This window comes from Lemur catta, chromosome 2 (assembly GCF_020740605.2).
Source record: "Lemur catta isolate mLemCat1 chromosome 2, mLemCat1.pri, whole genome shotgun sequence".
NCBI classification, from domain to species: Eukaryota; Metazoa; Chordata; class Mammalia; order Primates; family Lemuridae; genus Lemur; species Lemur catta.
In genome coordinates this window covers 138630646-138657933 of record NC_059129.1, presented here as the reverse complement: position 1 = coordinate 138657933, position 27288 = coordinate 138630646, and the positions used below count along the sequence as shown (strand labels likewise).

Here is a 27288-nt window from a genome sequence, read left to right as displayed (position 1 = left end):
TTAAAGGGCTCCTGAGCTAGTATACCTGCGCTGTGCTACATCAACAGGACATTCTTCATAGGAAATTGAGCATTGCGAGGTTAGCAGAGAGACTCACTACTGGCTCCTAAGCAGGACATAAGAGAGGAAGCCGGCCACAGTGGCATATGGCTGCTTCTGTGCTATTTATAGGTTACAGTGGTGGAAATGCCCTACATTTGGTACAGTAACTTCTGGTGAGACCAACTTAGAACCACAGATGGCAGATATATTTTTTGGAATTTAGATGTCCACTTTAAGATGTTGGGTTATAAGTTGACAAGTATATGGCTAACGAATATTATAAAACTAAACACAAGTTAAGTAAAAATCCAACTAACAACACATGTATTGTATAAGGGCCTATTTAACAAGGGTACACGTGACTTATAGCTTTGCCCACAGAAATACATAATTCTAACCTTTTAATCTAAATAGTCAAAATCAAAAAGCTCTTTCAGAGGGAAAAATTCCCACTGCTTACCATCCTACTTCCCGTGGCATTTTAAGTGAAGAAATAGATGTCACATTTATACTCACACTGACTCCATTTAAATAATTACTTGCTCACTGAAGCCTGTAACAATTTGTCACTACACAGGAGGATTTTTTTTGGCCTGTACACTGTCTACAACACAATTGTTTGAACTCAGTGAAGAGAAATGCTGGAATGCCAGTTGCACTGGCTGCTAACTGAGGTTCAGAAAATTCCACTGCCAGCCCTGGCCAACATTTGTGTTATTTTCACTTTCTCCAAAAGTACATTTTGATGGTGAAATGCTTTGCTGTTATCACTGACAATTTATCTGCATGGGCCCAGACCAAGCAGACTGAAGCGAGGCTGATCTAGGCCATTTCTGGCCCATCTCTAGCAAAGCTGAGTGTGTACCTTCAGACCAAAACTCTCGCCAGGAGCTACGCTGTGCCATTCCGTGTCACTCCTGTGTCCCTCTGAGGGCATAACATAGTTACAGCAGATTCACGTGTATGTATCAACAGGTGCACAGTCAGTGCTAAATGGTCACCATCCTCTGATGCGCTGGATGATCACTTTCCATTGGGGAGCATTTGACTTAATAAAGCTGGAATAAAATCATATAAACGTGTGGAGGAAATCTTGACAAATGTTTAAATTTTTAAAAATTCAATGTTTCAAAATGCACAATGCAATAAAAAAATACTACTACCACACACAAAAGACTGTGAGGATAAATGGGCTTTCACTGAACAGATTTCCTCTGTATGGAATAACGAATAGCTAAATTATCTGAATAATAATAATAAAAAGAAACCCTCTCTGTGAATCTTCATTAAACTGGTTATTCCGTAGGAATGCATAAATCTTAGGCAGGGCACTGTGCCATCTGCTTGCTGTTGGTTATTTTTGTGGCTCTGGGGTCTGAGGAAGAAGGGAAAAATGAGCACTGCTAATGGTAGGTGAAAATTTATTGCAGTTTCAATGCTCTGAAGTCGTTTCACTTCGGCAAGCCAGACAGAACACGCAGAGCCCCAACCCCAGCGCTCTAGCACCTGGGCCGGCACCGGCCAGCGAGAGTGGAGGCTTCTGGCTAACGTACTGCTCAGGGTTTGCACTTTCCCCAAAACGCAAAAACAGCCACCTCGCTGGGATGAAGAACTGCCTGCTTAACATCAGGAAGGGAAACTTCATTTATTTAAAAATCTTCATGTTTGCCAACAGTTTCTATGTGTTCCTCTTTGACAAACCTTTTAAGAGAATTAATCGGGGAATGCCACTGTTCAACTAGACCCCAGAAATCAGCGACTCAGATGCTCAGCCCGCCCCTCAAGGCCTGTGCTGCCCGATGGAAAGATGCTGACCTCTGCGGGGCCTTCCAGAAGGCAGAGGAATGAGAAAAGGTATGAGGGAGAACCAGGCCTCTGACACAGCATTTTCCTGACCTGTCCTAAGGCACTGGAAGGTGCCCGACCGGGAAGCAGAGCTCCATACGCACTGAAGGAGAGGATCCTGCCAACAGGGCACCTACCACTCTAATGTGTGATGTCAATGGGAACGCACAGCATGCTCCGATTTAAATAGCAGTGCTCGCTGTCTTTAGGCAGCTAGAGAACCTGAGGAGGGGGTTCAAGGGTCCCAAAGAATCTAAGAACATGGGAGGTCTGCCGAGTTTTAGACCCACTACTAATCGACTGCACCAATCAGACATGATTTTGTAAGAATGCAACAGCTGAAATTATAAAGTGGACCAGAAGAACTAGACATAATGAAGCACTTAAAACAAACTTCCCAGTAGAGATAATCTGCAAATAGTACTTATGAAGCAACTACTCCCAGTATACGTTTAAAGGTGTTTTCTTAAGTAAAAAAAAAAAAGCACTTTCAATCCTCCTTGATCTACTCTTCTACCATTTCCTCTGAAATGCGCATTCTAAATGTCTATCTCCACCACTACCAAATGGAAAGTTTTTGTTCTGGGATCTTCCAATACTCCTAGTAATTCCCAAAGAGAAAGAGAACTTAGTGTGTATATTTAACAATCAATCTCCAATGATACTTGAAATATGTCCACATACCATACAAACACAGAATGAATAAAAATAATTTACATAAAATATAATGTAATTCTCAAATATTAAGTAGATTGAGCAAGTTTCGAAGAAGCAGGAAAGTGGTATTATTCCCATTTTTGCCAAAGGATCTGGCCTCTCGAGTTGTCTGGGCACATTCACTGGTGGGAGCCTGAGAGGAGGAGAGGGCGGGGAAGGGCGTGGAGAGGGCGGGAGAAGCAGGGAGAGCAGGCCCCGGGGAGCCCAGCACTGCCCAGGTTACCTGCCGAGCTGTTCACCATGGTGGGCGTCATGCTGTACGGCGGCGCCTGCGTGTTCATCAGGCCAGAGCTGTTGTTCATGGGCTGGCTGTAGGGAGAGCTGGAAGCCATAAGTCCACTCTGGGTCATGCCAGGGAAACTGCCTTGCCTGTACGAAGAGAAAGCACAGGCACACACACACTGACCACGCACATCAGCGGCAGTTTGCCCTGGCAGTCATTTCTATAATGCACTTATGTAAGGGGCGGGGCTATCGTTATACATGTTTGCTTAGAATAGATTATTTCCTGGAGAGAGAGGCTGAACTCCATTGCTATATGATATTTAATACACTATTTAAAAATTCCAAATAGTATAAGTCCCGCAAATAAATTATACATTTTTAATCATGTCAAGTGTTCCAAGTTATTATTTATATAGAGGAATATAAGCAAGAAAGGGGGAGCTTGAAATAAGAACAGGAATTACAAAAGCAAGCCAAATTAACTTCTAACATTTACTAAGATCTATTAACACTACTTAAAATCCTCACATCAAAAACCAGAAGTCAAAAAATAAAAAACAAATGGGCAGTGCAGGAATGTTTTTTACAACAATTTCTTTGGCCTAAATTTTCTGATATAATGAATATGGGAGAAAGCATTTCCAACTCTCCTCAACACTATTATTTAACTTTTGTAATTAGGTTCCACTAAAAACCTGGCAATTTTTATATTAAAATTACATAGTAGACATCAGACTTCCACTTCTCATGGATGGGGCTTTTGTGTTACAAGAGAGGGCAGGGTGCTGAGATCAGCTATAAATGTCCCTAACGTACTAAGTTGCCCCTCGCCCGCAGTGAGGCGGACTTGGACTTCCTTGTTCGGTGACTTAGTCTCAGTTTTATCCTTCGCTGTGTGAGAGACAATCTCTTCCCCCTGGCAAAGAGGACAACGGTATTCTTTGATCTGAAGGGGACAACTTCACGCAATGTCACTCTCTGACTGCTGGTGAGCAGACTGGGCAATGGGAGATATAGTTAAACTGCACAGTGGCTTCGTTCTCCAGAGGAGCATTATGAGGCAGAGATGATGGCAATGTGGCAAAAACTTTTAAGATTCCACCCTAGTTGTCAAGCTTTTCTTATGTAAATAGCATACCTTTAAAAATCTTCCCAAAGTTTTGACTAACACTGTGTAATCTCAGTATTACACAGCTAATAAGAGAGGTGAAAATCCAGACACTTTGCTTATCTGTCAAACTAATTATGATTACAACCTCCTCCACCACCACTAAACTATCACTTGGTATAATAGTCAACATTTTAAAAAGAGATTCTTTAAAAGATTAACAAAACTCATTTTTTTTTTTTTTTTTTTTTGAGACAGAGTGTCACTTTGTTGCCCGGGCTAGAGTGAGTGCTGTGGCATCAGCCTAGCTCACAGCAACCTCAAACTCCTGGGCTTAAGCGATCCTACTGCCTCAGCCTCCCTAGTAGCTGGGACTACAGGCATGAGCCACCATGCCCGGCTAATTTTTTTGTATATATATTTTTTAGTTGGCCAGATAATTTCTTTCTATTTTTAGTAGAGACGGGGTCTCACTCTTGCTCAGGCTGGTCTCGAACTCCTGACCTCGAGCGATCCACCCGCCTCGGCCTCCCAGAGCTAGGATTACAGGCGTGAGCCACCGCGCCCGGCCTAACAAAACTCATTTTTAAAAACCAATCAATATGCTAAACCAGAGTCATGGCCCACGCCTGTAGTCCCAGCTGCTCAGGAGGCTGGGGTGGGAGGATCACTTCAGCCCAGAATTCAAGTCCAGCCTGGGCAACATGGCGAGACCTCAACTCTTAAAAAAACAAACCCAATATGTTGTTCCTTTCGTGTACCTATTTTTCAGTGGATTCAACTTTCTGGTCTGTAGAAAAAGTTCAAACATGGACCATTTGAAAAATCAAAGTATCAAAAGTTTAAAAGTATTTAAAAAAATATTAGATAAACCATTCAGGGAAATTCTGTACAGACTAACACTCAATGATGGCTTGGAAAGAACATTCTTAAAATGCTGAAAGACTGTTAGGTGTGAGTATGGCTCTGGGAGGAGGATATGTTACTTCAGCCTTCAATTCTCTGCTCACTGAGGGTCCAGGCTGAATAACCACAGACGGCTAAATCAGAATTATAATTCCCACTGCAGTTCATTAAAAACAGATCTGAGATCATTCAATGGCTTCTGATCAACCTCTAGGTCATCAAATACTTATACATACATCGTACAGTAGCTATAAACACATTCCTATATGGTTCAGATCTTATCATTCTGTAGGCTGCTGGCATTAACTCAAGTACCTTTTAGCATTCATGTAACTTTCAAACATGGCACTGTTGGGACTCTTCTTTCAATTTCTAAGCAGATAAATCACTGAAAGGCACCTCAACTTACGAACAGGATATGTTTTCTGGAATACTACTTCCAAGTGAGTGACTGCTTCCAACTCATAGCCAACTTTGACCTATTCTCCAAGGTTTCTTTTAGTGCCCCCCGGCCCCCAGGCTGTCCCTATTGCTCTACCTGGAAATAAGCCCTGACTTCTCCACTGAAGCCTTTCACAGCACTCAGCTCTTCCTTTTGTACGTAACTTATACTTGTCTTGGCTCTCCTAGGTGTGTAAGCCTCCCGAGACGAGGATCTGGGCCTCAGTAATCCTTGCACGTGAGAGTTACTACAATAACCTGTTAAATGAATGAACTGAGAGAATGTTTTCATCATTGTAAAAAGTCATGGTCACTTTTTTAAGCTTCCACTAAATTCAGTTTCACATGTAGTGTAACTAACATGTAGAAGACTCATGGTTTCTTGAGACACTTGTTTATACTAAAGTGAAGAAGAGAATCCAAGTATAAAATCCACCAGGCAGATGATTAAATGAAGTGACCATCTTACTCCAATCTATAATTTCTCCCCCAAGTCAGCACTGTCCACCTTAATCACCCTAAGATGATGAAGGTACATATTACAGGTTTTTTAAAAATAACTTTAAAATAATTTAAAAAAAAAATCAAAGATTTCAAGGTCCATGTGTTGGATGGATGTCAGCTGCTGGTTACAATTAAACCATACCTGTAGTTTTTTTTTTTTGAGACAGAGTCTCACTCTGTTGCCTGGGCTAGAGTGAGTGCCGTGGTGTCAGCCTAGCTCATAGCAACCTCAAACTCCTGGGCTTAAGCGATCCTACTGCCTCAGCCTCCCGAGTAGCTGGGACTACAGGCATGAGCCACCATGCTTGGCTAATTTTCTCTATATATATTTTTAGTTGGCCAGATAATTTGTTTCTATTTTTAGTAGAGACAGGGTCTCGCTCTTGCTCAGGCTGGTCTCGACCTCCTGACCTTGAGCGATCCACCCGCCTCGGCCTCCCAGAGTGCTAGGATTACAGGCTTGAGCCACTGCGCCCGGCCCATACCTGTAGTTTTAAAAGCCCAGTTAAAAAGCCAGGTTCTTGTCACTAGCTATACTTTCCACTGTCTGGGAACAAATCACTTGGGTTATCTGGGCCTGTTTTTGTACTTGCTGTTGTTTTTAGAGACAGGGTCTCGCTCTGTCACCCACCCAGGAGTGCAGTGGCATGATCATGGCTCACTATAACCTCAAACTCCTGGGCTCAAGTGATCCTCCTGCCTCAGCCTCTGGAGTAGCTGAGATTATAGGCATGTGCCACCATGCTCAACTAAGTTTTCTTATTTTTCACAGAGACAGGGTCTTGATATGTTGCACGAGCTGGTCTTGAACTCTTGGCCTCAAGCATTTCTCCTGTTTTGGCCTCTCAAAATGCTGGGATTACAGGTGTGAGCCACTGCACTTAAGTCTGGGCCTCAGGTTTTATATCTGAACATTGAGGGGCTGACAATGACAATAACATTAATAATTTATTAAGTACTTTCAATAGGTTTGGCATGATTTCTAGGTATTTTACACATTTAATTTTTTAAATTTCTGGAGGAAGGTAGGTGAAGTTATGCTTATGTACAAATAAAGAAGAGTCAGAAAGGTTAAGTAACTTGCCTAAAGTCACACAGCTAGTAAGTGGCAGAAACAGAATTCCTAAAATCTGCTTAGTCCAATATACTGTACTTCTTTCTCTGCAGGCCCTGTAACACTTGATGAGACAAAGTACAGCGGCATACAGCAGCCTACTGCAGATAGGCTGTGTGTCTAGTGTGTGAGTCTTTAGTCGCAGGAAGCTGGCAAACCAGAACGCTGGGCTGCTTTTCTCAGTCCTGCTCTGGGCTTCCTGGAGTACAGACTTCAGGGAGGTGGATGTAGTGAGAACTAAAGCGATCTGCAGTGGTGGTGACGTGAATAAAACAGCTCCCTGGACGCCTGCTTCTCAGAAGGAGTTTATCCTGGGTGCTGCAGGCCCCTGGGGTGCCCAAGTGAGGCAGCAGGAAGGGAAATGAGTCTTCTTAGGGGCTTGGGGCACGTGTGGCCGGAGCACAGCATAGCTGCCTGGCTGGATGGGGGCCAATCTCTCAGCACCGCAGAAGAATCCTATTCATTAATGCTTTGGAAACTGCTGCCAAGCAAAATGGGTATAACACTAAAGTAAAGCTTGCAGTGCACTCTGTTGAATTTCAGAAATGGAGACAGTTTGTTTTGTGGAAGGAAACACAAGACGGTCGCCCGTCGGACTAACCCAAGCACTCCAGGGCTTAGCGTGGCGTTGCTGATACAAGAGGATTTCTGGGGCTCACAACAAAACGCTTCTTATTTGGTCGGGCTGAGTACAATTCCGAGGACCTCGGCGACCTCAGCAGTGAGGCTGAGGGCCGCGCTCCAGAGGCAGCTCTCCCTGCCTCGCTGACCCTTCCGACCCGTCTGGAGCCCTCCAGACGGAACTGGGAGAACGAAGAAGCAGAGCATCACTCTTTTTCCAAAAGGAACCAAGAGCAACAAAACAAAAACAGGCAAAAATGCGAATTGAAGTGAGGGGAACGTTTTCAGTGCAAAACCCTACCAAAACATAAGCTGTACCTGGAAAAACAAAGCGTCCTACCTGGACCTTGGGCTCACGTTTCTAGTGGGGCCACGGGCTTAGTTTTTGGTACAGATCACTGGTGTCGTGTTCCCACAGAGTTTGAATCCACGGCTGTGGCAATAAACACCCAGTACATCCCAGGGGGTAATTTGATAGAGATTTAAAACAATTTGGTGCTGCTGCCATGCTGCCGTGCTCCGGGGGTGACCCCCTGTGCTGACCGGCTGCCCATGCCTGCCTGGGCCAGGCCGAGCACTGGGGCACTACTGCCCCCTTCTTCTAAATGGCAAAGTGCGGTGGGGGGGGGTTGTCACTTCAACACGCTGACCTGCAGAATAACCAGAAGGATTTTATTTAAATCGGCCTTCGGTTGGGACTATAGGTGTATATAAGATCTGTCATTCTATGACAAAAACCAGGCTGTTACAAGGAGAATGATTCAGAAGTGGGGCTTGCTAACGCGCTTCCCTAAAGCCCTCCTCATTCCTGCTTTTCGCTCTACACAAACACTCCAATAGTTTTTTATATATTTTCCTTTTATTCACTTTGGAGATCTCTCAAATGTTACACATTCATCTGCCTACAAAGGGCTGGCTTTGGGGGGAAAAAAGCTCAAAGCAAATACCAATTTTCAAATGACCATTTCCAGTGGCTCAGTGTGAAGACAGAAAGAGTAACATAGCTTCCCACTACAGTCTGAGTTCAGCAGTCAAAAATATTAGTATGAAATCCCAACAAAACCCACACATATCTAAATATCTGTTTTTTTAAGTCAACTACAATAAAATTTAAAATCAAACAAGGTCCACATATGATTATGGTGCTTTAAAAAAGCGTACTTAGGCCTTAGCATTTTAGTAATCAATACTACTTTTTCTCAACAATGACAGGGAAGTATGAGATTACGTTTAAAAAATGAATGGATTTCTCATATAGCTCCTTGGGGAAGGGTAGGGACAGAAAGAAGAAACAGAGACCATGTGAGTGAAGCCACTTAATAAAGTCGCAGTGGTGGACACAGGGAGGGAAGCCGCACTCCAGGGAGCTCTACCATATCCACGGCCAATGCCACTCCTGGGCTACATGCAGCATGAACACCAAGCATTGCACACCTTCCTGGGAAATTCTCCATGACTGCCACATATACACAACTTCCTCTGCATGGACTGTCACTGATTAGGAAGCCAGAAAATATTGCTTACTGACAAAATAAACTGGGTTCACAGTGAAATTTGGGCTGCTTATCACCTAGACCTAACAGTTATCAGAACCAGGACTTGAAATCTTGAAAAGCCCCAATTCCAGCGGAGTTTATTTCTCAATGTGTTACTTTATTTCCTTGGAAAGCTCCAACTGTATATGTAACATTACACAGGATGCCCTATTTAAAACGTTTCATAAACACAAACTCTTTTCACACATGTGTCTAGCAACACTGGTGAAAGATTTTCAACTGGAATTAAATGGTATCTCTTCCAAAGCAGCACTAAGAAGGAGAAATTTGGTCAAGATTACTTTCTTGACCAAATTCAAATCTAATATTTGAAGAGAGAAAAACACTATATGTGCCCCTCAAACACCACAATCAAAACAGGAAAAAGTTGCCAAGCCCTGATCAGTTTTTGGTGTGGCTAATCCATCGGTATGCCTGTAACAACTGCAATAGTGATTCTGGTAGCAAAGTAATATAATTTCAACAAGCCAGGGGCTCTGGGTAGGCATCCATCCTGTGAAGGTAAAGTGGTATTTGTCTCATTAAATAAGAGACAAAGAACAAACAGAAGTGCCAGAGATTTAAAGACTGTAGATTCCTGTAAAAATACATAACCACATGCTATTTAAAAACAAAAACAAAAAAAACCTTTCACCCCTTCTGCTCAGGGAGACAGTCTAGAAACAACTAAAATTAATCAGAAATACCTTCTACTTGGTAGTTCTAATCATTTGTCCAAGATGGGTGTCCTATGACAGGTGTGGGAGGAAAGTAGGAAAGGACACAACAAAAGGCCAAACAAAACCAAAACTAAAGTCAAATAACTGGCCTGTGTGGTGGCTCACACCTGTAATCCTAGCACTCTGGGAGGCTGAGGCAGGAGGATCGCTCTAGAGGTGAGGAGTTTGAGACCAGCCTGAGCAAGAGCAAGACCTTGTCTCTACTAAAATTAGAAAAAAATTCGCCAGGCATGGTGGTGCACATTTGCAGTCCCAGCTACTTGGGAGGATGAGGAAGGACTACTTGAGCCCAAGAGTTTGAGGTTACAGTGAGCTGTGATGACATTCCTCCCTTCCCTCAGATTTGAGGGATCGCAGGAGAATTCACCAGGTGAGGAGGAAGGAGAAAGCACAAATGCAGGGACCCCGCTGCACACATGGCCTCTCTTCAGTAAAAGCAGGACCAGCCGGTAAGCCCTAGGTGGGGGCAAATCACACAAAGCCTAGTCTTTATCCCAGAGAAACGCGAGCCACTGGGGGTTTTTAGGCAGGAGGAATGGCATTAAAAGATGTGTATTTTAAAGAGATTGTCCTCTGATGGAGGTAGGGAAAACATACTGGGTTCAGGAAGAATGAAGGTAGGGCCCGCTGTTACAAAGCTACTGTAAGAGCCCAAGCAGGAAATGATGGTGCCTTGGAACAAGGGGGCAGAAAACGGTAAAAGGAGCTGAGCAGTGTCTTGGAGGTAAAACTGACAGGATTTGGTGATGAATTAGATACTGTGGGGGAAAGAAAAGTTGTGTCAAGACATCTTCTAGGTGTCCGGTTTGTGTGAGAGGGTAACAGGGCAGTCACTAAAATAAACAACACCAGAGGAGACTGTGGGTTTGGCCTTGGGTGTGCGGAGTGTGCTGGGCCTCCGAACACCCACAAGGCAGCACCTGCAGGCAGGTGGACCCCGAGTCTGCAGAGCAGAGGGCTTGGGCGCTGCAGGTCATCCTTCCTCCCTGTGCGGGACGCCCTTTAGGAGACTTCTTGAGTCTTTTCTCCAAGATCTTCCCCTGAGGGAGAATGGGATCTCTTCTCACGGCAGCCTGTTGACTCAAAGAAAGCCTCAGCATGCACAACGCCAGCAGACAGGCTAGAGCAACAAACAGTCACACTCCAGCTCTCCATCAGTAACTCCCCAAACCTTTTGGCAATTGGCATGTTTTAAGTTTCATTTTTTCCTTTAAGAATGGGCAAAGAAGAATATTATTTTTCAATGGCTTTATGAAAGTGACCCTTTAAATAACAGAGCAGTGGTAGCTTTGTCAGCGTCCTCTCAACGATGAGCTTTGTGGCGGACGTGCCTTAACTCTTCAGAATAGAGCCTCTCCCCGCACGTCTCTGCGTGGGCTTTTATGATGTGGCACTGCCCACAGGGCCTCGTCTCCAAACCGTTTCTCCTGGTTGCATCCACCTTCCTCCAAAGAGCTGTACTTTTTACTCGTGCATCTTACTAAAGCTCTTTCCACCAGCACCGAGGAATACTACATATTCCATTCTGGATTCCTTAAAAGCCTGGAACACCAGAAACATTTTTCTCTTTTTGTTCATACTTCACAGACTTCTCAGGGGGTTCCAACATGTTATCAGCTTTGCTCCTGGCACTCGCTGCCCAAACAGCACCTGTTGTGCAATTTCAAGACTCAGTTCTTCCTTTTCGCCTCAATGCAGGTAACCAGTTTTAGCTGCTCCTAGAGCAGCTGACTGATCATCACTTTCTCTCTAAAGCAACCGGGAGAACAAATAGAGCTCAAGGGCTCTGAGGTGAGAGACTTCCTTATCAGGGTGTGAAGAAAATGCAAAAATAGTGTTTGGCTGCGTGAATTTTGGTAATTGATAACTGAAGATGTTCTCTTCATCTTCCAAGTTGATTTTGGTTTGTGAAGCCCATTGTTCTGTTATTATGAACTGTTGACTGGCAATCATACAAAATGAACTAAAATACTGTGAAGATATTTAACCCAGAGTTTGATTTCAGCAGCTCCCTGCTGACTCCCAGCACACAGCTCCCTCTCAAATGCACTGCATGGACGAAAGCCATGGGGGGTGGCAGGGGGTCCCAAAGCCTGTCTTTTCCCTGCAGGAGGTAACCCCCAGAACTTTGTGCATTCTGGGATCACACAGCATCCCACTGACCTCTGACAAGATGCAAATGGCACGGTTCCCTGGCCTGGTAAAAACTAGCTCCATACTGCGTGAACGAAACATGAGCTGCCATGGATGTCCCCTGGAGAAAAAGTGTCTCTTCCTATTGTGTTATAGTTAAGGATCTTTACTCAGAAAGTTTATCTTGAGATCACGTTACCATTGAGGGCTTTTCCTTTTCAGGGCTAGGAATATGCCCATATTTTATTCCAGGACATCCCCTTCCAGGGCGACAGGGTGTGAGGGAGAGTGAGCTGCCAGGCCCACAGTGCTCAGCTGCCTAGGAGCCGCAGGGCAGGGCGAGGCGAGCAGGCGGCAGGGACCTGGCGCCACACAGCTCGGACAGAGAGAGCACGTCGCCTAGACAAGATACGCAGGCGCTAAGTAACCATCACTGACGAGCTAGTCTGACTGACGTTTTAGGAGTGAGATAGTGAAGCATGTATATAACTTAGACGCACTCAGATATTTTTTGTACCTTAGTGGACCTGTTAGTCAGCTTTAAAAAAATTGGGGTCCTAAATTCTCCATCTCATACACTGTGACACAGCAATACTTCGCACTCGTACAAGGCTATTGTGCTGGGAAACAAAAATGTAATAATTTGATTTGTTTTTTTTTTTTTTGAGACAGAGTCCTGCCCTGTCGCCCAGGCTGGAGCGCAGTGGTGTGATCACGGCTCGCTGCAGCCTTGGACGCCTGGGCTCAGGCGATCCTCCCACCTCTGCCTCCCGCGTACCCGCGGTTACAGGCTCCAGCCACCACGTCTGGCTCTAATTTCTCATTTTCTAAAGATCCTCCTAAAATTCTTATAGATTTCCCGAGCTAAAGGTGGCCTAGGCCACAGTTACCTAGCTTGGTGAAGCAAAACGCGGTCCAACTGGGGAAACAGTGCTCGCCGGCAGGGCTCGCAAGCCGAGCGAAGCCGCGGTATCACGTCCTCGCCAGCGGCTCTGCCCTGAGGAGGAGGGCGCGATGCAGGCGGCCTCCGACCCGCCAGGGGTTTTAACGAAAGGTAATCCAGTTCGAGTTAACTTTCAGAACAAGGGTCCAAACCTTATGGGTTTATGGCAGTGACTTTTTTGTTTTTAAAATATCTATACAATGGCACAAGTGGAGAAGAATGAGGACCAAGATTAAGAGCAATCTGAGAGGCTGCTTCCCACAGTTCTTGATGCTGAGAGGCCCTGTGAGCAGCCACAAGAACACGCCCCTCACCGTGGAGCCCCACGTCTCCCACGGTACTTCGCACATCCGCGCCGCAGCGCACCAGGAGACGGAGCACATCCGCGCCGCAGGGCACCAGGACACCGAGCACATCCGCGCCGAAGCGCAGCAGGACACGGAGCACATACGCGCCGCAGCGCACCAGGAGACGGAGCACATCCGCGCCGAAGCGCAGCAGGACACAGGGCACATCCGTGCCGCAGCGCACCAGGACAAGGAGCACGTCCGCGCTGCAGGGCACCAGGGCACAGAGCACATCCGCGCCGGAGCGCACCAGGACATAGAACACACTCTTCTCAACGCTTAGGAACTTTCCTGTCGCCTTCAGTCTCAACAATGCTGAAGTTATCAGATTTCAGGGCTGAGGCAAATTTGCCTTCCCTGGTACGGCCTGAAAGCCCCGCAGCCTGGCATGGCGGGCCACTGCCACCCCCATACATGCGGTCTCCACGGCCTGCCCCTTCCCAGCCTTGGATGGCTGGGTTCCGCTGTGCGGGCTGCTCTTACTCCCAGGGATGGGGCCTGTGGTGCCGATTCCGGTGTGATAACCCCCGTCTGTCTGATGTGAGTGAGAACCTGGGGGCAGAAATGTTCATAGGGCCACGTGTCCAGGACAGATAAATAGGAGCAAAGACCATCAACCCCCTGTATGCGTCACTATGAGCGAGCTCGGAGGGTCCGAGTCGGTCTAGGAGTAGGAGGCTCTGAGTATTCCAGAGTAGGAGGAGGATACCCAAGCCTGAGAGGACGTGGGAAGGCAGAGAGGGAGACGGGTTTAGGGCGACAGGCTTCACCGTGAGTCAACACTGGAAGAGCCCGAGCCCAGGCATCAGGTGGGCACAAACACACTGTCTCGAGATTCCGTCCAGTATTCCCGGCTCTACTCAGTGCTTTCCCTGTTCAGCGTCCACCAGGAAGAAGGTATAAAAAAAGATGTTCCGAGTCCGCAGTTCCTGCCTCTTCCCTCTGCATCTCACCGGTTCGGCAGTGGCGGGAATCCCAAAGGCCCATCCGCAGAGGAACGAGGGCTTTCTGCGCCCGCGCGCCCCGGAGAGCCACGGCACGCGCGGGCTCGGGCGAGGGGTGTGCGCCGCAAAGTCTCAAGGTGGCAGTCACCAGGCACCAGAGCACTTCATGGTCCTGGGTCCATCAAGGTTGCTGCACATTTCATCTTTGATTCCTTGGATCTCATTAAAATAAAAAAAAAAAAACTCTCTTGGTCTATTCAGAATTAGTGTTTTACTACTTTTTGATTTGAAGATTTATAAATGTACTTTATGGCTTCCATAATAGTTCAGTGACTCTAAAAGATTTAATTGAAATCATAATCTTAAAATACCAATATAATAATTTTCATTCAAATTCTGAATTTTGAAGGTTTGAAAAGGGGCTAAAAATTAAAGCATAGCATTTAGACGATAATGCAAAGGCTTACATTTAATTGTAGAAATAAAAACTCTATTTCTCTATTTAAGCCTTTGAAATCTTTTCTCTTTGTCTTTCAATAACATGACTTTTCAAATCATAGCTATTATGTCAAAACCTAATTGTCCAAAATCCAAAGGGCTGAATTCCTGGTTAATACAGATCACTCACTGCTCTTCAGCACGTGGACCCCACTGTAACTGGGGCTTGACACATCGAGAAGTTTTTGCCCCTAGTTTTTGACATTTTAATGCACCGTCTCCATTAATGTATTTCCACATCATCGGCTCCCAGTCCGTCAGCAGAATTGCAGCACACCGGCTTCAGAGGAAAACAGCACAGAAGTGGCTTGCTGGCAAACAGCAGCATGGGCTATGAATTATAAATACCCTCAGTAAGGAACAGCGTCTGGAAGGTGTGTCTAACGAGGGATGTGCAGAGATATAAGCTCCTATGTACACCCAACAAGCCAGGCCAATTCATTTCTATCTGTTAGTGGATCCAGCTTCTCTGAGCAGAGGAAGACTGCTGGTCACATTCTCTTAAAAAACATTCAGCTACTTCAGTGTCAACACAGTTGGGTTGCTGCTGATATAGCTAGCTTATCGCTAAGACTTCATGGAAGTTATTCATCTTGTTAATGAGTGGCTAAGATTCATTAACATTCAAAAATAATGTTAATTAAAATTTCTGATTTCCTAATTGACTCAAAACAAAATAATTTAAAACTAATTTCAGTGACTCTAGTTTTTGGTATGACATAAGAATTAAAATGTAGGTCTATAGGGTCATATTTGTGATATTCATTATAAAGATTCCCTGCTATTTAAGAGTAATAAGATTTTTCAAATTGATACATTTTGCTCATTTAAAAAACCCCAAAACTAAGAACTCTGAGACTTTGCCCTCTGATGGTCCATTAGTCCCCTGAGGACTCTCTCAGGGACAGCAAACTGGTGCTAGTGCTCGTAGTAGCATCATGTAGGTGCACATGCTTGTCTGGTGCAAATGATGCTCTTCTGTGACTCAGAATTCTTACTTCAACCCTACACTCCAGTCACAACAAAATCAAATGCCAAAGCAGTATTGGTAAGGGCATCAAAGGGTAAAAAGACCAGAAATTCAACACCATCTGTGTGTGGCAAGTTAACAGTTACCTCACAAGGTCGTTGGCCTCAGAGACAAGCCACCCGAACTGCACCTGGAGTCTGAGCAGGAATGTGAAAAGTACTCATTTCCTTTCAGGCACAATGAAAGCAATCAAACTTAGATACTAAAAAAAATAATTCAGACCTCAACATAAGAGGTAGCTTTTCACTAAGATACTCATTAATATTTGGTTTCTTTTTTTTTTTTTTTTTTGAGACAGAGTCTCGCTTTGTTGCCCAGCTAGAGTGAGTGCTGTGGCATCAGCCTAGCTCACAGCAACCTCAAACTCCTGGGCTTAAGCGATCCTACTGCCTCAGCCTCCCGAGTAGCTGGGACTACAGGCATGCGCCACCATGCCTGGCTAATTTTTTTTTTTTTTCTATATAGATTTTTAGCTGTCCAAATCATTTCTTTCTATTTTTGGTAGAGACGGGGTCTCACTCTTGCTCAGGCTGGTCTCGAACTCCTGACCTTGAGCCATCCACCCGCCTCGGCCTCCCAGAGTGCTAGGATTACAGGCGTGAGCCACCGCGCCCGGCCAATATTTGGTTTCTAATAGCAGCATTGCCTTTAGACATGATGGAGAACTAAAATGAAGAGTTTTCTTTTTTTAAATTGTTAAAGAGGAAATCTGGTTTAGGGACAGCACTAAGGAGAAAAAAGTGCAAAGGGACCAGGTGGCAGGAACCTGCTCTAACTCCTGAGTGGGCCGCACTATAGGGCTGAGTTTCCTCCACCACCAAATTAAGAAGAGAGACTGGGCAACGTCCAAAATCTTCCCAGCCTTACTTACTCTATAGCTGAAACTCTGCATCTCTTAGAACCTATGCGTATAAAAACAGTATTACTTTAAAGATCTGTGCTAGAACTTTGACACAATCTCAAGTCACCAAAGACTTGATCAAAGTTTATGTATGTAAGGTTCTGGGGTGGCAGGCCTTAAGATCTGTGTGTCCATCTACCCTGGCTTGACGATCTAGGGCCTGTTAGACCTTCTATAACTTCAGTGAAGTCATGCTTCCTCCTTAGAGCTCATTTCCAAGAAAAAACCTGTATAATTCTGAATTCTGAAATTTCCCAATCCATAATCAGTTGTATTTGGCAGAGATGTCAATTGTTGGACACAACCAGGTGCCACCTAGAATGGAAGCATGGATGCAAGGCATGCAAGGCACATGGAACGACTGAGGGAAAGTTAATTTACCTGTGTGTGGGGGCACATGCTTTAAACATAGTTACTAACAATGGATTAAGTCATTGAAAAAATATTAAAGACTGTGTTGTAGCCCAGATTCATGGCCATGCTTTAGGAAAGAGTAGGCCAAGGTCCTTCCTAAGTTTCTGGCAGACTTTGGCTCTCCTATGCTTAAAATTGGCTCAGAATCCTTCCAACTTGATGCTAGAGAAAACCACCAGACCTGGACCAAAGCTGAAACACACTTGTTATCCTTGAAGGAGGCTTTCAGTAAGATCGACGAGTACTTCCAACTGTTTCTCACATCTTCAAAAGAATATTGTATTCACTAGCAATGTTTAAACCTGAATGCAGCAATGCATTTTCCGAATAAAAAGTCTATCAGGGTACATGGGGTGGAGGGTTCTATACACATACTACTTACAAATTCATTAACTTCAGATGACTGGATATTGCACAGTGGATCTAGTACCTGAACTATAAGATTCACCACATTCTACTGCAAATCCTCTGATTTACTCAAAAGGTGAAAAATAAAAAACAATCAATATGTTCCTTAATTTATTCAATACAGCAGGTAGATTTTATCCTCATAGTGCCACTCTTGAAAAAACGATTAATAAAACGGCTTCCAAGCAGTTAAACTTGTATGTTTTCCCCCTATACTATCTCACATTCAGCTGGCTGAGGAAGCCTGCAGCACAGCTGCTGCAAGCCTTCATTCCTGCAATAAGCGTTGTTTTTGTCTAATTGCAGGTGTGTACACACTTTCCACCTTTGCTGTCAATTTGTCTGTTTCAGATTTCTTTCACAGGCTCTAGGCCCTTTGGGATTCGGACTCAAGAAGCAAGTTATTATGACAAACTGTGACTACTGTGTCCCTGCAAGGCCTGTGCCATTTCTTCCTTTCCAAAAGGGAAACTGACATCTAGCAAACTGGTTTATCAAATTATCAAGCTAACTTTTAACCTAACAGAGCTATCAATGGGGGAAGAAAACAAAAACAAAGCAAAAACATGAATTCACTGCAAAGAGCTCTTAAGTAAAGCAAAGCATGTTGAAAATAAAGTTTCTTAACCCATAGCACTAAACATGTAATGTACATGTTTCCTCATATTCAAGCTTCTGCTTTTCAAAAAAGGCACAACAGATTATTGTGTATTGCAAAGTGGAACAAAAGGAAGATTTAAAATAGAAATAAAGCTTATTTTTTCTTTTTTAGAAAGAATATCGTAGACATGAAAGTTAAAATTCACAGCTAAGAGGCCCGTGGCTGCAAAAACAAGCCTTTGCCTAGGGTGCTTTGTAAGATTTACATAGAGTAACTCCAACATTTTTCTTTTGCTCATTTTTAATTAAGGAGGAGGTGTTGTATTCTAAGGAAGCTATCTGGATGTTGCTGGCTGAAATACAGATTTGATCTTCTCGTGCTGGTTAGCTAACATTGATTTTCTGCCCCAGTGGAAGAGATTTTACTCTGATGCATGCCATTTAAATTCATTTTACACAGCTGCTTAATGTGGCTTGGCAAGGCACAGCCAAACTAGCTTTGTGGGTCTAAATAGGACTCCTGAGTTGGTAAAGGACAGATCCTATGGATTAGCAGCTGATGATAAATGCTTTTCTCCCCCTGCTGTTATCTTCCTACTGACTCATGAATTGACCTTGAAGGTACCATAAGAAAGTAACAAAGAGCAAAAGACAGTCCCAAGAATAAGTATGTTTACCTCATTCTGTATTTGTTATTTCACTTTGAGGATTATGTTGACAGAATTTTGTATGTGTTGGTCCACATGTAAGACCATGTTTGCAGACTTCAGGATTTTCAATTACAAAATTATCATTTGCTTTGTCTAAATAAATGTATAGTGAATATAAAACTATTAGAAAGCTCTCTCTGCCATGCATTTACAACAAGTAGTGAAAGCACACTTTTATAAGTTTACTGTTTAAAGAAAGCTAGTTCACAGTTACCTGTTTTAACTAAAGATGAGGTATGGTTCTGTTGAAACTACCTACTAAACACAATTATGTCTGTATGGGATAATCTTAAATATATTCAAAATGATAGATCACTTAAACTTTAAGAGCATTTGCTAACCTAAAAATGGTGACAGAGCCCAATATCATATATTTTTGTAGTTGGAAAGAAGACAGATACTTTTTGTTGCTGTATGTAATTCCTGTGTTTAAATTGATAATAATATGGCAACACTGTGTTTAGAAAGAAAATTCTGTGTTGGATTATTTTGCTGAATTTTCCTGGTGACTTCCATATTCTAATACTTGTGGGGAGAAGGAAATAATAGAACTCTTTGGCACAGACATTTGCTCAGTGATGATCTAATGAGACCCTCCTAAGTGCTAGAAATAGCCTGTGTCAGTCCTACTGCAGTGAGATGCTGTGCTCTGAATTGGGGGGTGGGTGTAGCAGCAGTTCCTGTGGTGGCAGGAATGGTTATCACGGTCATGAGAACAGTGCTGCACTACACATGTTCCTAGACAGAACGACGACAACAATGGGGGAAATGATGCCAGAGCAGGTGATGTAATTACTTTTACGTGGATACAAGTTTTGTCTCCCTCTCAGGCATGAAGGGAAGCAGCCATGCCAAAGCCATGCAGACAGGACCTGGAGGATGGCATGCGGGCTTCCACCAAACAGCCACAGTACTGTTAGTAAGAAAGAAAACGAACAAACACAACAAACACAATGGACAAGAGGACGACCCCTGAGATGCATTTCCTGTTAGGTCTTTCACTGTCTTGGTCTGCGTGTTCCTGTGCAGCCAGATGGCACGCTGGTTAAGAGTGTGAAAGAAATGCCCAGGTCCCGCAGCAAGTCCGGAGTGTGTTGCTACCTACCCGTACTGGTCAGGCTGGTGCATCATGGGAGCCTGAGAGTTGCCATAGTTGGGGTGCTGGGAAGAAAACATGGGGCGTCCGCCAGCCCCAGACTGGCTGGGATAAGCAGGCGACCTAATGTATGGTGGCCTAAAGTGGAACAGAAGAACAGCTTCTTTGGATTTGTTCCGTAGCAAAGTATGAATCCCTGTCCATATGTTACTTTCACACATAGGTGTGGGGTTATAGAAAGTGGTAACTCAGCAGAACACCCTGCACCCTGCAGCTGCCTGGGAGTGGAACTCGATAAAAGTCCTTTAAAAAAAAGTGGGGGACAAGGCAAAGGAGAAAAGAAAGTAATTCTCAGCTCTAATCCCTGTTTACAGTTTTGAAGTATAGCTTTGACTCTGTAAAAGCAAAAAATAAGATATACAGCCCCCATTTAAACTCCTGGAGAGCTAGAATGGGCAGGATGTGAAGGCAAGGCTTTGGAATGGTCTACTGGTTAGAAATAGAAAATGAAAATGCATGGATGTGTATTTACACATTAATTTCTACAGAAGGCTATATAAACTGATTCAGCAAGAGAATACATAAGACTTTTTAATCAACAGAATTACGCCTTACTCTCTATGGTTATCTTCTCAGATCACTATAAAGGCTGCATGTCAAATGCAATCAAATACTTTCTACTTAACAACCAAAAAAAAAAAAAAAATCCCAAAACAAAACAAAAAACAACCCCGTGCTGTACAAGTTGTAACAATGGACAATTCAAGGAAACCTCAATTAGAACTTCACTTGGACCAGCCACACCAGTCTTCACAGACAGGTTTACTGAAACATTCTCTACAGCCAGTGTAGGCTGGGCTGGGAGGTACACTGCTGGGGCTCAGAAGATTTTAAGTAATTGTAATGTGCAGACAGAATGAGAGAGATAATGATTGATTTTCATTTTAATTCCTCAAGGGAAATTTATCATTATTTGGAACAAACAATGAGACAGGAGGGGGTCCCTACATTCCCAAAATAGCAGCTTTAGAGGAAAAGTAACCAAGGGACACATGTAAAATGTGCATGCATGCGTGTGCGCACACACATACACACACACACACACACACACACTGGCTATTATTTCCCTTTGACAAAAATCAGAATCTTCTTTCTTTTCTTCAGAAGATGTTATTAAAATACATGTCTTTCAGTGTGCTCTGTTTTAAAATATATTTACATATGCTTCTTTTAAAATATATTCATTTTTGCCTCATAAATTTTGAATTAAGTATGTTATTTTTATATAGGTCAGGTATTTACTTCAAGAATTACTTTTAAAAATCAGCATTAAAAACAACTAAGTAATTGAATTAAAGGTAAAGTCTTAATCTATCAACTTAAACTGTCTAAAATACTATCTTTGCTTTATTAACCACATTTTGCTTTGGACAGATAGAAAGGTATCCCTGGAAAAATAACACATAAGAATATAAAGTATATAAATCTCACACACATACATTTAGACAAACACACAATACACATACGTGCACATAAAGTTTCTATTTTATAGAGATTCTTAAGGTAGGGTAAAAAAAGGAGGAGTGTGTTTCTTTTTCAGTGTTTTAGAGTTTAAATAATTTTTAAGCTTTAGTATTTTCTGCTTAAAACTGTTTCAATTGGAACCTCACAGACACCTCCCTGTGCAACTGGGTCTGCTCTGCTGGTTGTAATGACCATGCCCAGACATTTCCACCCCCCACAACTGACAGGCCCACCGCTCAGATTCCTTCCCTAATGTATCATAAAACATGTTTGTCACTTACTTCTCTGACCTTATATTATAGAATATATTTAACATGAAAGGAACAGCCAAGCACAGTTGCATTCTACTGCGTCCGTGTAACCTTGGGGAACGCTGCTGCTGTGTGCTCAGTTGCAAGGTCACATGTAAACATACAGAGTACCTGCCGGGGCGTTGTCCTGAACGGCGTACCTGCTTTGTGCTGAGTTTGCAGCAGCCTGCATCACTGCTGCAGCTGCCTCCTGTGCCTTACGGTTCACAGTTGGCATTGGCGGCCCCATTCCTGGCCCTCCCTGCTGAGACATGCCAGGAGAACTGGGGGTCATGCTGCTCATATTTCCAGGAAATGGTCTGCTCTGCATCCCAGCTGGTGGCATTCGTCCCAGGGGCACAGCACCACATGGCTGGCTTGGCCCTTGTCCATGCATCTGGTTGTTGGCACTGATACCCACACCGGGCCCTGGGCCGCTGTAGCTTGCACTGGGCACCCCACTATACGCTGGGGGTCTGGAGTAGTTACCTAAACAAAAAGCAAACACAAATTAAAGCCTTTTATTTAATCTTTAAACTTGTGAAAACATTCACTGGAAATACTTTTGTCCAACAGTGTGATCACCAGGGCATCAGGCATGATCCTTGCTAGCCCTGCCTGCAGGGGCCGCGGCGGCGGCCTGTCGCAGCGCACGTTCTCTCTGCACCCCGGAGGCAAGGAGCCCACAGGACCTCTGCAACACTGAAGAGACATTCAGGTTAATTGTACAAACGATCTATTAATAGGCAAGAAATACTAGTACTGAGTGCTGCTTCAAGGTGTTCAATACCTCATATTCTTATATTTTAACCAAAATAATTATTTCAGCTCCCAGTCTTCAGGCGAGGGCCCCCGTGAGGCTGCACCACCACAGCACTGCCACATCTGACGTTACAGTAACAGCTCAGAGAGATGACATGGAAGACAAAAATCCCACAGGAAGAGATTGTGGAGAAACCTGACATCAGTCCCAATTTCTTTCCAACAATGCGAACAGTTCAAAGCTGCAGTGAGTTAGGATTGTGCCACTGCACTCCAGCCTGGGCGACACAGTGAGACCCTGTCTCAAAAAAAGACTGAGATAAGAACCCCTGACCGCAGCCCTCACCCTGCTGCGCCTGGCCACATGCACACAGGAGCGCTGTTCCCTCGAGGCCCCCGCTGTCTCAGGAGTTCTGTTTTCCCTTTTCTTCCACATCTTTTAATTTGTGTAAATAAATTAAATTCAAATAAATCAAAGGCATACATGATAGTGCTTCAATAATAATAATAACTGCAGGTGGTAACTGCTGAACCATAGGTGTGTGCTAGACACCTGGCTAAGTGTTTTTGCACAAATGTACTCATTCGTTTCTCCCAATAAACATGAAATACAGATACCACGAGGACTCCATTTACAAATGAGGGAAGTCAAGAGCTAGTAGATTCGGGTTTAAGTTCAAGTGAACTGACTCTGGAACCCACGTATTTAACCAATAAAACATGCTGCCTCCCAATAAATGACTTGAAATTAAGTAAATGTAAAAAGACAAGTGTTTGTAGGATACAGATTAGTGTTTTTCAATCAGTCCTTACTACTTTCTGGAAGATTATCCCCATCCATGTAGCATAACTATACACTTTATATGCCAGAAACTTCTAGGCACAGGACACACAAAGTTAAATGCAATCCAGTTCCTCTGTGTGTGTGTGTGTGTTGCACACGTGTGCTGGAGCAGCAGGGGTAAAGACAGCTGGGGGCTTAGGGGGTCACCCGTGCTGGGGGCCTGGTGGTGACTCCTTGGAATAAGCAGCCCTGGGGCCAACACCGTGGGCAGGCTGGCTTCAGGGGCCGGGCGAGGCTCTGCGCCGCCTGCCTGCAGGACCTGAGGGGCCCTGCTTCCATCTTTTCTCCTTTCCTTCTCTTCTCTGTAAAACAAAGACAGTCCTCGCTAATACTGTCCACTTGCAGAGCTGTTAGGATTAAACAATACAATGTACATAAAGTATCTCAAACATGGGCGTGACACGGAGGGGTTGCTGTTGGCTGGTGACTGAGGCAGAGGAGGAGGAAGGGCCCTTCTGGCAGGGAGGGCAGGGACAGACAGACTCACGACATCACTGAGGAGGACAGACGGAAGAGGCCAGGTCCGGCAGGGCCTTGTGTACCAGGCTTCTAAATGTGGGGTTTATCTTATAGATAAGGAGGAGCTTCTCAAGGATTTCCAGCAGAAATAGGATTAGATTAATAACTACAATAAAAGCAAATACTTAATATTTACCGTGTGCTAAGCTTAGTTTCAAGTTCTTTATATTAACTCACTTAATCCTGACTTCAAGCCTAAGAGGTACATATTACCATAATCCTCACTTGGAGATGAGGAACCTAAGGGACAGGGATGTGACAACTGCCCCGACAACTGCCCCAAGGCCGTATGCTAATGATTGCAGAAGCCAAGGTCTGGACCCAGGCGGTCTGTGAGTGTGGCTGAGTCCAAGTATGTCACACTACTCTATGTTGCCTCTCAAATGTTGTGAAAAAGCATACTTACATAATGATATTATCATCATTATAAAAATAGGCTTTCTTAAATTCACACATATACGACTGTATACCCTACAAATCTGCAAGACATTCAATAGACTTTTCAACATTTATTGCGTTCTTGTTCTTTGTTAGGTGCATCCTGCTCATTTTGTTAATTCGGTTGTCCATGGAGCATGTGCTATTAATTACCGGTGAGGCGAAGGTCACTGTTCACGTAGACCGTGGGCCAGCACACTTTTTCTGTCAAGGGTCAGGTGGTAAATGCCATAGGCTTTGTGGGCCAGACAGTCTCTATCATAATTACTCATTTCTGTCACTGGAGCCGTATAGCAGCAGCACACACAGGTACATACGCAGACAGGACTGGTGGTGTTCCAACAGAACTTTATTTTCATAACCAGGTGGCGGGCCAAAGTGGGCCATAAGCCCTGCTAGAGACCAACTTTGGGCTAAGCTAATAATTTCTGCTGCACTAGCAACAGAAATGAGGCTTGTTCAAGCCAGCAGCTTCCTTAACCTTGAATACCATCTGGAAAGCTGAGGAAAGGCTTAAGAGGATTAAGAGAGCGCAGAAGTGGCAGATCTGAGGGCTGGGAAATGGAGAGGAAGACGCGAGGGCCAGCGGGCAGGAACAGGACAGGCGCAGCATAAACACCTCAGGTGTGCTCAGCTGCATGCAGGTCAGTCTTTTACCATCGGCTCCTTAAATTTAAATTGCTTCTTCATGAAGATACATTGCCTTTGCATAGTCAAGGTTTGCAGAAATAATCAAGCTTACATTGTTTTCAAGGTAAAAAAAAAAACTGAAACTGTTCATCAGTTTCAAAGTTGTTTACAAAATATTCTTAAATTGCTTCCGAATCTCTCATCCCACAGGACACTCCTAACTGTCCAATGCATCTTCCCATCACGCAATCTCAGTGGAAAAGGCACCTTCTGTGTCCCCTGCTGGGCGGGACACAGAACAGGCCAGACTGCTGGCGCTTCCTCTGCCCACGCTCGCCCTGAGTCCCCGTGCTCCTGTCTCCTCCTCCCCTTCCCAGACCTCATATCCACTTACTTCCAGACTATCTGATAACATCAGTGAAACGGAGTGCTCCTTTTTGGCTCTTGCTTTTATTAAAAATAAATATGCTCAATCATAATTTGAACGCTGGAGTAATTAGTTCATATATTCATGCTATTACTCTAGGGCTAGTTTCTACCCTCCCCCAACACTTGATAAGTGACTCATTTGGTAAGAAGCCTTTTTCAGTGAAAACATATGTGCCCTTTGCTTTCAAAGGAAACGAAATAACACTTTAATCGTGTTTTAGAAAACAAGCACGTAGACATGGCTGTTCCAGACTATGCCCCCAATGTGGTCTTATTAGAGAAAGAGGTTCCTGATTTTGCCGAACTCTGCTCACAGCTGTGACGGAGAAATGCTGTTACTCGGGGTTCTTGGTTTAACTGGCAGTCAAGGGCTGTATTTTAATGAACACAAAGGAAAGAAATGACTGAGATGCTTAGTTACCCAGTACCCTGCTTCAATCTCTCACTCATGTTACGTACTGAAGAAAGACGGGCTGTGTTTCAATAGCTTTGCTCCATGCAGCAGCTGGTCTTCGTCCTCTAGCAGGAGGCGTTCTGCAACCGGGTGGAGCATGCATTAGAACGTGACCACGCACACCCATACATGCATGCACGCACTTGTGCTCAGAAAGGCGCTGAGCATCTATTTTTCTCCAATCAGTTGGGTTGATTCCATGAATTGGCACTCAAGGGAATATGTTCTAATTATAGAGGCCTCTATCCGGTAGAAAAAAATACAAAGTGCCCTTTTCCTTGCAATTTGAAAGACTTTCCTCATTAAACTCACAAGGCTGGATACAAATGGTCTAAAGGCTTAAAATGGCTTAAGAAGCAGCAACGGATAAAGCACCGGCTTCAGAATCTGGGTCTGAATACTAGTTCCGACACTTTCTAGCAGCATGACCTTGGCCAAGTTATTTAACCTCTCTGAACCGTGATTTTGTCATTTGTAAAGTCAGGATGATAATGTGGAAAAGGTTGAAAGTGTCTAGTACGGTACCAGGCACAGAGCTGCCAAACAAACGAGAGCTGCTACCGTCAGCATCCACAACCATAGCAACAGCATTTACATTATCTTCCCTCACGGTTTAAAAATGTGTGGATGGGGCAAAAATGATTCATGCCTCCCCCCAACTACTCGATAACATATCTTTCTTCCCAAAATAAATAAAAACCAAATATGTAAGCCAAGCAAAATATGAGAGGAAAAGCCAGGAATGAGGAGTGCAATCTTATTTCCATGTTTCTCTAATAGATTAGTAATTTGTTGGCACTAGCTTTGACAGAAAACAGATGGGTCCAGCATTGAGCACAATGAAGGCAGCAGATGCCGGCCAGCCCACCTCAGCTGGACTGGTCTTGCCGCCAAGTCCAAGAGCCCTCAGTTTTCAAGTGGGTTCATCTTGGCACACCAGCTTTGGAAAATTGGTCACCAAATTAATTCTGATTTCTACCCACCAAGAATTATATTTAAGCACAAGAAAGAAGAAGCAGTAGCAAGATTCTATTCAAGTCACCATCATTATTTTAGGAGAATCACAAATAATTCTATACCTGACTCCAGAATATTTACATTTGCTAGTTACAATAAATACTCAAAGCTTACTGCTTTTTGTAAACTATTAAATGTTTCCACTCACAGACGAAATTTTGCTTCTCAGTTTCAATCATTCAACAATTACTTAGGAACGACTACTATGGGCAAGGCTCTGCATTAGTTGTCATGCAGTGGAGGATAAAATGGATGCACTCAACATAAACTGGGCATTTTACTCTCGGTGGAAAAAATGAAATGCATAATTAGCTACAAACTATGATAAATATATTTGTGAGTTAGGGCTAAATATGCATTTATCTTGTTTTTTAACCAGTGATGTTACTATTTTTTATAGCAGTCTACTACCCAATATTAAGTCATGTTTACTGACATAATTTACACACAAAAACAAAACATATAATCCAGTAATCACCAGCACAACCAAGACACAGAATATTTCTATCATGACAGAAAGTTCCATTTTTCCCTTTTATAGTCAATCTCATCTCCACGT

General features: G+C 43.9%; 1 protein-coding gene across 4 annotated transcripts in view; it reads right to left on the bottom strand.

Moving 5' to 3' along the window:
• Positions 1 to 27288, bottom strand: part of ARID1B (AT-rich interaction domain 1B) — a 397799-nt gene that overhangs the window by 36623 nt on the left and 333888 nt on the right. For 3 of the 4 annotated variants that reach the window (XM_045544625.1, XM_045544627.1, XM_045544628.1), the window contains 2 exons: positions 21798 to 22125; positions 2828 to 2973 (listed from right to left, as the gene is read on the bottom strand). In XM_045544625.1, the coding sequence (XP_045400581.1) occupies positions 2828 to 2973; positions 21798 to 22125 (474 nt within the window). Of the gene's footprint in view, positions 1 to 2827; positions 2974 to 19831; positions 19961 to 21797; positions 22126 to 27288 lie in introns of all 4 variants that reach the window. The other variant, XM_045544626.1, reaches the window with a different exon arrangement.